This window comes from Prionailurus viverrinus, chromosome A2 (genome assembly GCF_022837055.1).
Source record: "Prionailurus viverrinus isolate Anna chromosome A2, UM_Priviv_1.0, whole genome shotgun sequence".
NCBI lineage: Eukaryota > Metazoa > Chordata > Mammalia > Carnivora > Felidae > Prionailurus > Prionailurus viverrinus.
Genome location: NC_062562.1, coordinates 142402555 through 142416775, shown reverse-complemented (window position 1 = coordinate 142416775; position 14221 = coordinate 142402555). Strand labels below are relative to the sequence as shown.

At 35.0% G+C, this 14221-nt stretch overlaps 1 protein-coding gene across 4 annotated transcripts in view; it reads left to right on the top strand.

Moving 5' to 3' along the window:
- Positions 1 to 14221, top strand: part of POT1 (protection of telomeres 1) — an 80378-nt gene that overhangs the window by 25646 nt on the left and 40511 nt on the right. For all 4 annotated transcript variants that reach the window (XM_047849058.1, XM_047849059.1, XM_047849057.1 and 1 more), the window contains one exon: positions 1684 to 1798. In XM_047849058.1, coding sequence (XP_047705014.1) covers positions 1684 to 1798 — 115 coding nt within the window. The remainder of the gene's footprint in view (positions 1 to 1683; positions 1799 to 14221) is intronic.

Sequence of the window (14221 nt, the reverse complement as noted above, 5' to 3'; positions counted from 1 at the left end):
TTAGTATTTTATAAAATGTTGTTATAGCTGTAGGAAAGTTCCCATTTTTATATGTAAGGTACATGCAGCTGAGTGAGACTGGATAAAAGGTAATATATTGATGAAGTTTAATGTAAAGTTTACCTTCTACCTGTGTTCTTAAACCTTTTGTTTCTAATGGACAGAGTCCAGGGACTTTGTTTTAGTTAACAATGATTATAGGGTATAGATTTTATATTCTGAATAATACTATATGGTAGAATAATTTAAATTTGTTATTTAGGGAAACGGTAACCAATTAAAGGGTCGATATACTTTTTTAAAAGCATGAATTAGCCCCAGGTATTAGTATTTGTGAAAATTGTTTTAGATTGCTTAGCTTCAAATATTTGATACATCCATGAGCCTGTATATAAGGAAGAAGTAAACAAAAGAGCCTCTGAAATTGGCAAAAATGCTTTTTCAGAGAGCCCAGGTATCCTGAACTCTTCAAATATAACTTAGATGCTGTACACAATATACTGGCTTCTTTACATGGAAAGTCAAATTATAATCAAGAAGTTGTTTGTTGTCCATGAATTAACAAGCACATTACAGGGATGGCCGGAATGGTTGATGTCATTGAGCTGTGCTGGCCTACCCCATTCATCTATACGTTAGGGAGATAACTTTTGAAGATAATATCTTGGGTCTAGTTATTTTGTCAGCTGAGCACATATCTTCTCTTTTCTGTCCCGCATGCTGATCATTATTTTTCTTTCATCATTGATGGGCTACACCTTTTTCTCTATTAAGGTTTGATGAGATTTCTAAGCGCTGCCTTTTCTTGTGTTCGAACTGAGATATCAGTTTCCTTGAAAAAGTCAATTAACTTGTTTTGATTTGATTTTTAAAAGTTTAACTCAGTAGTGTGGTAGATAACCTTATTTCCAGTTGTGGGTAGGATGGATGGGTGATGGGACTAGATGTCTGACTGCTTTTAAGGATTATTTTACTAATACGCAGACATGTCCTTATAAATCAGTTTCCCTTTTGTTTCTAAACTTCTGTGCAATTATTAAAGAAAACTTTTGTTTCTATTATTACCATTAAAAAATTTTTTTTAAGTTTGTTTATTTTGAGAGAGACAGAGACAGTGTGAGTGGAGGAGGGGCAGAGAGATAGGGAGAGAAGGAATCCCTGGCAGGCTCCATGCTGCCAGCACAGAGCCGGATGGGCTTGAACTCACAAAACCGTGAGATCATGACCTGAGCCCAAACCAAGAGTCGTATGCTTAACTGACCGAGCCACCCAGGTGCCCCTCTGTTGTTACCATTTTTAATGTCTTTATATCATTTATAATGAAAACCTGGCTTTATTTAGGCCTAAGTAAAATCTTTATAGTGTATAGGAAAAGAAAAATGAAATACATATCACAAGTTTTGTTATTACTTAAGATTAAAATCCAGAACCCAAATCTCTTAAACTGCATTTCTTAGAATTGTATACAAATTGCATTATTTATAATCAAAGTTCTTTCTAAGAAAAACTGGGTGGTTTATATAGTAACCTTTATAAACTGTGTATATCCTTTTTTTCAGGCTATAGCCTCTTTTTAGACACTTAAAAGGAAAAAAAATGCAATTAGATGGATTTGTTAATTTAAAATTTTAATCAAAACATCATTCTGAACACTATATATATTTACTGTCTTCTCTTTCTTAGGTTCCAACAACACATTATATATATACACCCCTGAATCAACTTAAGGGTGGTACAATCGTCAATGTCTATGGTGTTGTCAAGTTCTTTAAGCCTCCATATCTAAGCAAAGGAACTGGTAGGTATTAAAATTAGCGAAGATTTTAATGGACGGGAACTACTTCATTGGTTTCAGAAACATAGCTCCTTCAGTACCCTAAGTCTTAGCAGCTCAGTTCTGATTTATAATTGCCACACAACATGGATGCATATGTTTTGGCTTGGCTGCTTTATAAAATAAGTATGGTCTTAAGATTCCCAAGACTAAGTTAAGAAAAGGATGCTAAGGGGCGTCTGACTGGCTCAGTTAGAAGAGCATGTGGCTCTTGATCTTGGGGTTGAGAGTTTGAGCCCCATGTGGGGTATGGAGATTACTTAAATAAATAAAACTTAAAAAAAAAAAAAAGATGCTAACCTGCAACATGACAGCATATGAAAGTATAAAATAGGCTAGGAAAGGTAACAATATAAACAAATATAGAATATTTTAATACTGTACCCCTGGTATATAAATCACTTCTAATTCTGGTTATAGAATTTAAAAAAGACAAAAGTATAAAAAAATAACTGCCTGTAAACACTTTAATGAATACACAATATAAAAAGATACAAATTATAGCATAAAGTGTATGTGAGGAGGAGTAGAAGTATAGTTTTTGTATGTGGTATTATCAACTTAAGATAGGTTGTTGTAACTGTAAGATGTTTTATGTAAACTCCATGGTCACCACAAAGAAAATACCTGCAAAAGGAAATGAGAAAGGAATCAGAGTATGTCACTACACACAAAAAAATCAATGAAATAGAAAGGAGGACAAAAGTGCTACAAGACAGAGAACAGTTACCAAAATGGCAGTAATGAGACCTTTCCTATCAATAATTACTTTAAATGTAAAAAAAAAAAATTAAACACCCCAAAGACATAGTACTTTGGTGGTTTTTGAAGATAATTAAGGTTAAAAAAAAAAAGATAATTTAGGAATAAGCTAATTAATTCTGTATAGTAATACAAGCTTTTAAACAGAATTACATAGAAAAGAATAAAAAAAACATGGGTTTCAGTTTTCTGAGAGTTAATATGGTGAACACACCATTACACCTTTACCTTGGTTTAATTCAGTTTGACTAAATTTAACAGTCATTAATCCATTTAATCTGAAACAACATTTGTAAAAGGCATCATTATTTATGTATCATTCAGAAAGCTCTGCCAGTTGAGTTATGCTTCACTGTCCACTGTAAGATGTAGCCGTATTTTAGAGATGTTAAAAACGCAAAATGGTGTTGTTGATGAAATCCTGTCTTTATCTGCTGCATGCCCGCCCCTGTGGCTCATGCTTAGAGACACAAAGATGTTCTCATTGAGTTCATATTTACAAACTATTTTATTAAATTACACATATGTACATCTTATTATTGTGGAGTGAACTTGAAGTGTACTCTTTCGTGGGGAGATGGGAGAAACATCTTATTTTCATGTGGTCAGAGTATTTTGTTAATGTAGACTGTGAAGACTTTGTGTGGAAACGACTGTGTGAAGACTGTTAAATCTAGAGAAGTTTGAAATCAGTGGTACGTAAGTCTGAAGAGGAATGTTTTATTGGAAAGTGATGATGGGGCACCTGGGTGGCTCAGTCGGTTAAGCGTCCGACTTCACCTCAGACCGTGATCTCATGGTTCATGGGTTCGAGCCCTGCATCAGGCTCTGTGCTGACAGCTCAGGGCCTGGAGCCTGCTTTGGATTCTGTGTCTCTCTGCCCCTCCCCTGCTCGCGTTCATTCTTTCTCTCTCTCTCTCTCAAAAATAAATAAACATTAAAAAAAAAAAGAAAACTGATGATTTCTGTTTTAGCAGAAAGGGAAATATTAAACATTAAGGTTGGAGAGAGAAGTTATTAAGTATTTATTTCTTAAATATTTTCATTTGACTTTACTTTCTCCCAAAGTCTGTGTTCCCCTTGCCATCATACTGTTCAACATAGACTTGCATACTTCCACCTTGGTGATTTTTTCTCATCTTCAGGTTTTGTTCCCCCCTGAATCTTAATATATGCCCATTCTGGGAATTCGCTTATAAAGGTGCGATGACTATGATCCTCTTCCAATTGCGGGTGGCCTCTAATTAGCCTGCTGAATTCAGGAATAAGCTATATTACTGCAAATAAAGGTCCACCTGACTTGGTAGAAGGTATAATTTTAAAACTTTTTGCACTTGATAATGTTGCTAATTCTTGTCACTGAAAGTTTTTGCTAATCAGCAAATATATTCTAAAATAGCAAATGATAATGTAGAACAAAATGATAGCTGTTTTTATAACATTGATGACTATTAATTTTAAGTTGTTATTAGACAGCATAATCATGTTTTCTTCTGACAGTGTTGTTAAATCATATGTATATAATGAAAGCCTTGGGGAGCTATAATATTTATTATATATTCATATGTATTTTATATCTCTATCAGATATGTTTAGTTGGATCCAGTCCCTAAATAAAAGTCATGAGTAGTAATAAACCATCTGTTATTACAATGATAATATGTTTCTCTGTTTCTTCTGAGATACTAAATTAAAATGAATCTCATCAATTTTATCACAACATATTGAAACTAAAGTATATTTTAAAGTATATTGATAATGTCTTTACTACTAGCAAGATGGTAAAGTTTTAAATGATCTATCTTATATAACTTTAGTTACACTTTTTATTTCTGTTGATAGAACTCATCCTTCAACATACTGCAAGAAAGGGAGTCAGACGAAATAGCACTTTTTGTGTTGAGGAAAAGATCAACTTCATTAGTATTACCACTGAGATGTCCCTGAACAATCCACAGCTGTGCCTTTTTTATATTATGTAGAGCAACTTTATTTTGCAAATATGGGGCTGCAATCTTAAATACTACATCCAGATGTACATAACTAGTTCTGTGGAGGAAAATTACCTTTATGTAACTCAAATTTAGGTAAATGGAAAGAAGTTTATTCTGTTATATATCGTTTGCTAGAGTTTTCATTAAAATTTCTTTTAAAAATGTTAAATTTAGTGCCATACAGGCCATTTGATGCACTCTAGCGTTTGTACTTCTTGACTTAAAACTTCCTCTCCATAGTAATAATGATTACATACGACCTGTAGCACGCAGCTGTCTTCTTTTTGGTAGCAAACACTTCATTTCCCAAGCTTTATATTCAGTCTTGAACAAGTTGTAGCTTTTTATTCTTGCTGAAGTCTGTCAGTCCTGTTGCTAAAAGGACAATAGATACTTACATTCTTCTTCAATTATGATCACATTCATCATGAAAACTGAGAATTTCTGAAAGATTATGGAAACAATATATATTAAAAGATCTTTGTATCATCGGAATTGATTTTAATAATGACTCATCAGAGGTATGTAATATGTCCTCATTTGTGTAGGCAGACAAGGTCATTGCTGCCTTCTTAGGAATTTGAAATTTTATAGCAGTTATCTTTGAAAGCCTCACATTTCCTTTTGCTTTAGAGAGCTGGCTAGACAGGTATGTACGTTTTTTTGCCTTAAACAGATAACATTGATTATATTTTTTTAGGTAACACCGATGAAGAAGTTTAATTTTAGCTTTGTCTCAGATTTTAAGAAATAGCATACAGCTATTTTTAAACGTGAGACACATTTACTCTGTTCTCATTGTCTGTTCTTGCTATATATTATAAATGTATGCAGGCCATAAAACACTTCCAGGCTTAATAGTATGGGACTCTTGCTTGCTTGTTATTGATAACATAATGTCTGCTTGCTCTGTGAGCAAGTGGGAGAAGTAAAGGGAACCCTGTTTGTGCTTACTTTTCTAGTATTTGAGTCCAGAGGAAGGGAGAGGATAACCAAAATACTTATATCATGTTTTTGCTGTCCACCACTCCTTTTTTGTCTTTTTCTTTTTCAAATTTGGGACCCTGCAGCTCTCTGCCTTTTTGTGCCACATAATGTGGCACATTGCCTGTGGCTCCCTAGCCTATTACTTCAAGAATGCTTTATGTCCCTAACTTATTTGTTTTTCATACCCTGCCTCCCATTAAAATCCTCCATTTTTGGAAAGCAGTTTGATTAACCTCAAACAGCTTTAGATGTTACAGTGTTTCCAGAAGCAGACCTTTCGTTTGCTGTTCATTATCTTACGAAAGGATACCTGTTTTAGCCAATAACTGAGTATAGAATCCAATTTCTTAGAGGAGTATCCAAAACATTGTACTTCTGAGAGCCCCTAATCTATTTTGCTGCTTTTAGTTCTTGCGATAGAATGCTAGGACATAGGGCCCGGGGAGTTTCTCTTTTCCTGTAAAACATCCCAGCTAATGCTAGAATGCTAGTCGTGGCTGGGTAAAAATATTTTCACTTATAGGAATGAATGACTCGCCACGTATACATTTATATCAAGTAGCATTATCATTTGAATGTTTTTGTTTGGTGGGAGTGATAATTGTTGCAGGTTAAATGATTACGTAGTTAGTGTCTTTTAATTTTTTTAAAGCGTTAAACTCCTTCATATTTTACATTAAAATGGTTAAAAAATAATTTAATTATTGAATAATCAATAACTCATTGGTGTTACATAATATCCAGAACACTGCTGATTCATCAAAGAGAGATTAAAGCATGTAGTACAATTTAAAATTACATGTATGTTGAATTATATTTTTTATTTTATTTTTTTACTTTTTTAATGTTTGTTTATTTTGAGAGAGAGAGAGAGAGAGAGAGGGCACGTGCAAGCAGGGGAGGGGGAGAGAGTGAGGGAGAAAGAGAATCTCAAGCAGGCTCTGTGCGGGGCTCAAACTCATGAACTCTGAGATCATGATCTGAGCCGAAATTAAGAGTTGGATGCTCAACTGATTGAGCCACCCAGGCACCCCTCCCCTTTTGTTTTTAAATTTATAATGCATCTTTGGGAGTTTTAACCCTTTTGCTGTCCTGCACCCTTGTGCAAATGAAGACAGCTATAGAGCTTGTCCTACAAAAATGCACATGCATGCCTAAAGACTTAAACATGCCATGTGGAAGTTCACGCCCCCATTCTTTGAACCCCAGATTGCAAGCTCCTTATCTGTGTTACGTTCATATGTTATTTGAATATTCAGCTGATATCAAGACCACAGCGTACGCTTTTGGTTTAATGTATGGCTTTTAAAATAAATAGCTTTTTGGTTCACTCATCTGTTCCCTTATTCAGTAAACATTAAGTACTTTCTATATGCTGTGTATCATATGAGACGTGGAAAATTCAAACATACGTAAGTCATTGTTTCTACCCTTGAGGAATGTTTAAGACAGATAATAATTACAGTACAATGATTATAATTATTTATGATTTCACTTTGTTTTTAGTCTTTCCTTATTTTATGAAATTCCACTTTTATTCATCTACTTTATTGTTGGAGGTGTAAGATAGAATCTTCATTGTAAAACACACCATGCTTTTGAGTTTATATGTTAAAGTTGAATAATGGATTTACCTATTATAAAGGATGGAGGCTGTGGATTGGGCAGGCGTGGGGTTTTACATTTCCTAAGAACTAAAAAATAACATCAAGTTGAGTGAGGTAAGACTCTTCTCAAGTGTTTGGCTATCCGACTTTCGGGATCAGGAAGGCATCTAGGGCATGGTTAGTCATCACTTAACCTCTTTAATGATTTGGAAAGGTGAGCTACACCTCTCTTCAAAACTATTTCCAGCTGTTTTGTCCATGCCAGTAAGAAGTAGGTTTCCACTCGGACGATGAAGGTGGAGAAAGATGTCACTGAACATCTTTGTATTGCCTGCTTGCTTATATTCAGGAATGACTATGATGAAGCTTGAGGCCTCTATCTGGCTTTCTATATATATCCTAGAACTGACTCTGTCTTTTATGACCTTTTCCTCAAACAAATTATTAGCCTGCTTATTTAGAGAATTATCCTTATGTTTCATTAGTTTATGATATGAATTGCTTTAATTGATCATAAAAATCAGTACTGTTTCTTCATTCTTTCTTAAAACTTAAGTTACATTCTTTTATTCATTCAATTAAAAAGTTCTTTGCCAGCCCTGTGTAGCCTTGTACTGGACTTGGTTGTTGTCCATAGTGGTAAAATGATAGAGTCTCACAGAGTTTTTCCTGAGGGAGATGAGGAAGACCTGAATTGAATCAATTCGCTAAGGCACAGTTGTATGCTGTAACTAAAGAAACAAACAAAATGCTTTGGGAGCAAGAATGGAGAGATTAATGCCAACAGGGGAAAGGCTACTAAGAGATACGGCATTTAAGCTGAACTTTTGAGGATAAATTGGATTTTGATGGATGAGGAAGAAGAGGCCAGCATTGCAGGTGTTGGAATAGCAATAAAAGTTGTCAGACTTTTATAATGAAAATGTGAACTTTCAATTTCAAAATCTAACTGCTGAAGAAGTTAAATAATAATTTTAAGAGATGGAACATCTGCAGTATGTTGATGCATAATTTTATGCTCTTGTAGCAGTCTTTTTCAGGGATCATTATTAAAGACTTATAATACTTCTGTTTTATACACTTTGTTTATATTCTAGATCAAAATTTAAAAAGTATTTTTTTGTATTTAACTTTATGTGGTAAAACTGATTGTTTTATGTACGTAATGAGCAACTTTATTTTTATGATAAAACTATAATACAGTTGGCGGTAGGTTTTTGAAAGATTATGTATTCAGAATTATTACAAATAAAATGTTTTAAGTGGCCATCAGTGGAATGCTTTGCTACATTACTTATCAGGTCAAGTGGATTCTAGTAATATTTAAGTCACAAATATTACTTTTAAGTTATAAATTACTTTGATTTCTATCTGCATTTTTAAGATCTTTTTCAGTGTACTACTTTTCTTCCACTTTACCCTCATTGATTAACATAATCAAAATATATTTTCTTTTTCAGTTTGGTTGTCTTTTGTCAGCAATTTCTGGAAGCTTCTCATATATTAGTGGTATTAATCTCTTTTTTGTCCTAAGTGTTAGATGCTTTTTCCAGCTTTTTAGTTCTGGTGCTGATAGTTTTCAAAACAAAATGTTTAACATACTTTTGGAGTCATGATTTTGTTTGGAAAGGCTTATTCATTGTAAGATTTGAAAAATATTAGTCTGTATTTTCTTAAAATTCTTTAGTTTTTTTTATTAAAGTTTATTTTGAGAGAGAGAGCATGTGCACAAGCAGGAGAGGGAGGGAGGGAGGGAGGGAGGGAGGGAGGGAGAGAGAGAGAGAGAGAGAGAGAGAGAGAGAGAGAGAATGAATCCCAAGCAGGCTCTGTGCTGAGAGCATGGAGCCCAACATGGGGCTTGATTCCCTGAACAGTGACCTGAGCTACAATCAAGATTCGTGGATGCTCAACCGACTGAGCCACCCAGCCCCTTAAAATTCTTTAATATTTTTAAAAACAGATATATTGCATATATTACCCGGAATTTTGTTTTGTATGTGGTGTGTAATGGTCTGACTTTTTCCTGGTAACTTTCATGTTGTTTCAAAATCATGTATTAAATAATGTGATGTGTGAGTCACATATAATATGTGTACTTGTATATAGAGGTCTGAGGAGCAACGCCTAACAGAACTCCAGGAAAATTTTCTTCTCCCAATATGTGACTCTGTGATGGTTCTCCTTAATTAAGAGGAGGCCTGTTCAGCTGTCCAATTTTTAATCATTAGGCAGAGTATTTGCTACAATCTCCACGTGAACTTTTTGGAGATGTTTGGGTTGGTAAGATTCTTTATCTCCATTCTAAGTTTTCATATAATAATACAGTCTTCTTGTTAATCTTAGTTTTTGGTTTCTTCATTTATCATTTTAGTATTTTTTAAGACTTGCAGGAGTATGTTGCTTCCCTCTACAATATTCATACTAATATGCTTTCTTTGCACTATCTTTCTGGACACTTCATATAGATAGACTCATATAACATGTGGTCTTTGCTTCTGGCTTCTTTCACTTAACATAATGATTTTGAGGTTCATTCATGTTGTAGCATGTATCAAAATGTGTAGTCAGTCGTAGCATGTATTTTTATTGCTGAATATTAATACACTTTGATAGTTATTTTAAAAATTATTATTGTTGTGCCTTTCTTATTTTAAATACAAATGCTGTGAAGATAGAGGCCATTGCTAGTCTTAGTATAAATCCTTACACCTAGGTATACCATCTACTGTGGTTTCTCAATATGTGGGGTAAAATGTAAAACTCCTCCAGATGTAATTCCAGAATGACACTTAGGAACTCACAGACTATCAGCTTACATACCTACCTACCTAATTCGTATTTAATCTGTATGTGTACTCATACAAGCATGTGTATCTCTAACATAATGTTTATGCTTTCTTTCCTGTCTTTCCTTATCTTTACCAATATGATTAAAACATGAGGGAAAATTAATGTAACTTCACACCAGCATAATTAAGGGAGTGCTATTATATTTTGTATAGTAAAACAGATAAACTTGTAAAACAAGTAAGATTGTAGCATATAATATTGTGTTGATTTAGCGATTTGCCTTTTATAATTTTTAGTTGGGTTTTCAGTAATAAACTTATAGAAATAGAAACTTACTGAAATACTGATTGGTTTATAAATAGTACTGTAATTGGTAAAAGGAGATGAAATAACTTTCATGGAGGAATTTTTTTTGTGGATTGTATAATTTATGCATGTATGCTTCTTTGATTAGATAAGCTACCAGCTTCCTCTTATTATAAAACTTCAAGGCAGTTTACACTTAATCATATTGATGAAATTAGGTGAGTTAGTCAAGATTGCAGAATATAGGACCTAGTTTATCATTTGTTAGCTTCTCCAGATTTATATCAGGTTACGTGAAGTTAGAGTTAAAGTAAATACTTAGTCAACGGTTTACATATGAAGTCCTGCTAAAGCATTAAAGTCAAGACTTTCTCAAAGGTTTAAATATATATTTTATTATTTTAAAACATTTTAAGGAATTTATTTTTATATTAGCACCTAAATGTACTATGTAGGTAAGGTAAGAATACTGATTTATTAAAGTTCTTTCTACTCTTCCTATCTTTCCTGCTGGTGTTAGCTATCAAGAAAACAATTATCTTTTGGCTTTGTAGCTTTATTATTAAAATATGAAGTTGTAAGTTGTAATTTCACAAGTTATTTTTCCTTCATTTGAGAATGAGCCAAAAATGAGGCATGGGGAAAATAAGTACTTTTATTATACAATCATCTTTGATGGATTATTTGGTAAGACACTTTGAAGCAGGAGAATAAAACATTTAGCAGTTTGCCTCGTTAGTATTTGTTAAAATGGGTAGCTTGGTTTCTAGTCATGTCATAAATCAAGTGCTATTTGAAAGAACCTTTTGAAAGCTATTTAATATTTCATTTAGATTGTTGTTTTTATTGCAATTGAGAGAAAATTATTGGACAGATTTTTTTTTAATGTCTTTTGTTTTCTTGAATGTGAATTTTTGTTTTCTTTCTTTGTTAATAACATTTTATTAAAGGGGTGTGCTTGGGTGGCTCGGTTGGTTAAGTGTCCAGCTCTGGATTTCAGCTCAGGCCATTGTCTCAGTGTCCTGGGATTGAGCCCCGCATTGGGCTCCGTGCTGGGTGTGGAGCCTGTTTAAGATTCTCTCTCCCTCTCCCATTGCCCCTCCCCTGCACGTGCATGGGTGTGTATGCTCTCTCTCAAAAAATAAGAAAAAATAAAATATGAACACATGGTGGGTCTGTTTGGCTTAAACTTGCTAAAAGTCACAGATGATACTTTAAAAAGAAAATATGTAAGCCAAGAGAGAGTAAGGGGGACACCTGGGTGGCTCAGTCGGTTAAGTGTCCGACTTTTGATGTCACCATTCGTGAGCTTTGAGATCGAGCCCTGTATCCGGCTCAGCACTGGCAACACGGAGCCTGCTTGGGATTCTCTCCATGTCTCTCTCTCTTTTTCTGTCTCTCTCTCTCTGTCTCTTCCCTGTTTGCGTTCTCTCTCTCTCTCTCTCTCTCTCTCTCAAAATAAACAAACTTGAAAAAGAAGAGTAAGGAACAGGCACTTAGCATATGATAGCTCAGATATGTGGTGCACAGTGTGCTCCATTTAAGGAGATGCCACTTTCATCCACATGGAACCACTTACATGAAAACATGCAGGTGTGGAGATTTCAGGCCCCCCAGTCAAGTCCTAATGCAGGTGGGGAGCACTCTTCTGCATAAATCTGTACCAGCATGTGGCCCCATTTCATTTATGGACTCAGAACTCTAAGCAACACCTACACACCTGGCAGACACACACCTGTTGCAATGCTCTTTGGGCATCCCCTGAGGTTTTCTCTCTCGGCCTCCATTCCCACCCCAGCTCTAAACCTGACACCCTAACCACCCTCACTCTGAACCTGATTTCTAGGGAGCCTGGGAGGAAAGGCCTGGAGAAGGAATGTGTACATTGTGAGTGGCATATCTGTTCCTCTTCGGGTTTATGTGAAAAGACTGGAATGCAGATGCATGTGTAGGTGCAGTGAAGACTGCTTCTCTCTTGGGCTCAGTAAAATTCCTCTGGAAAGCTCTTCAGGTTGTGTAGTATTTCTTTTTGAGAAAAGGGGAGGCTTTTTTCTAATTTGCAGGAAGGCACTGCAAAAGCTAGACCCTATAGACGATGGGCCTATGCAGTGTTTTTCAGGGCTCAGAGTGGAGTCCTTTGTAGCCCACCAAGTCATTTTTTAGAAAGCTGACATTTTCTTAGGAAAAGTAAAACAATGAGATGGGTTCCAATATTTTGAGGTTTAGATTAAGTCTTTTTTAAATTAATATTTTGGTTTTTTCATTTATTCTTCAATATTGTGTATGTGCTGCAAGGCTGGTACTATGTCAGTTCGTCTTAGCTAACGTTTAAATTCAGCTATTATTACTTACGCCTGCTAAATGTGCAGTTTTGTTTTTGCTTTGTAGCCCCAGTTTACATGTGGCTCGTTTTGAAGCATTTAAAGCAAGAAGAATGTTGTAGGATTACTACAACTTAAAATCACATCACATTATGAATATAAGTAGTAAATAGTTCTCCAATACAAATATGATGTGTGAGATTGCTCATTCTATTACATATGAATCTGCAATGTGTGATTTTGCAGAAGCTGTCAAGAAAAAATGTAAAAAAAAAAAAAAAAAAAGTCAAGTTTGATGGTGCATACCTGAGTCGGATTTTGATGGACTTGTAATTTCTTTGCCCTATGTTTTGTCTGTCATGGAATTTTATGAAATTTAAAACCTTTAGAGCATTTGTGTTTTATTCTAAGTACATTCATTGTTAGCAGTGAGATCTAAAGTGCTCCTGTCTTTGCGTTTAGCTTTTGATTCATCTAATCATGGTGAAGGGACTGGCTCTGTCAATTTCCTTCCCGGTGACTATTGGCAAAAATTTCTCAGTAAGTGGGGGAGGGTCAGAGAGAGAGGGAGACACTGAGTCTGAAATAGGCTCCAGGCTCTGAGCTGTCAGCACAGAGCCCCATGTGGGGCTCAGACTCATGAGATCAGACCTGAAAAGAGGTTGGACACTTAACTGTTCAGTTCTTAATTCGTAACAGCATTTATATAAAGAAGAAGAAACTCCAGATAGTGTCTCTGAACTTTGTCTTCTTGAAAGGTGTTACAATACTTGAGCAGTGCAATGCATTGGGGATGCTTCATTTCACTCTTGTGTCTGTCTTCTAAGCAGGGCCCTCATTTTTCCTTTTAAAAAATCAATTTAGTATTTTATAGCATAGGTAGGAATAATGAACTAATTACTAGAGTAATGAAATAGCAAAATATTTCAACATATAGAAATATAGCTAAGGTGTCCTAATACATCTTAGATTTATAAAAGGGTACAATAGGGCCATATGATAATTGCAAACAAGAATGTTTATATTCTATTAAAAATAAGTAAAATTGGTCTTTGGTTTTTTTGTAAGACTGCTAAGAAAAAAAAAACAAACTGTGAAACAACACTCCTCATGAGTAGAGGTACTAAAAAAGGAAATTCTGAATATAAATTTGGGTCCAGTGAATCCTGCTGGTGTATCAAGAAATGAAGATGTAATAATTTTTGCTCTTTGAAGATGCTTATCAAGGTTTTGATTTTATTTATTTTTAAAATGTTTATTTTGAGAGAGAGAGAGAGAGAGAGAGAGAGTATGAACAGTGGAGGGGCAGAGTGAGGGGGGTGGGGGGAGAGTCCCAAGCAGGCTCTGAGCTGTCAGCACAGAGCCCAAGGCCAGGCTGCATCTCAGGAACTGTGAGTCCATAATCTGAGCCAAAATCGAGAGTGGGACGCTTAACAACCAGCCAGCACTCCTGATTTTATTTTTAAGTTTTTTTTTTTTTTAATGTTCTCTGAATTATTTCCTCCTCTTCACAGAATCAGGTTTCTTTTTCTCCCTCCTTCCTTAACTCTCTCTTCCCCCTCTCCTCCCTTTCCCCTCCCATTTCTGTTCCCTGCCCCTCCCTTCTTTCTCTCCCTCTGC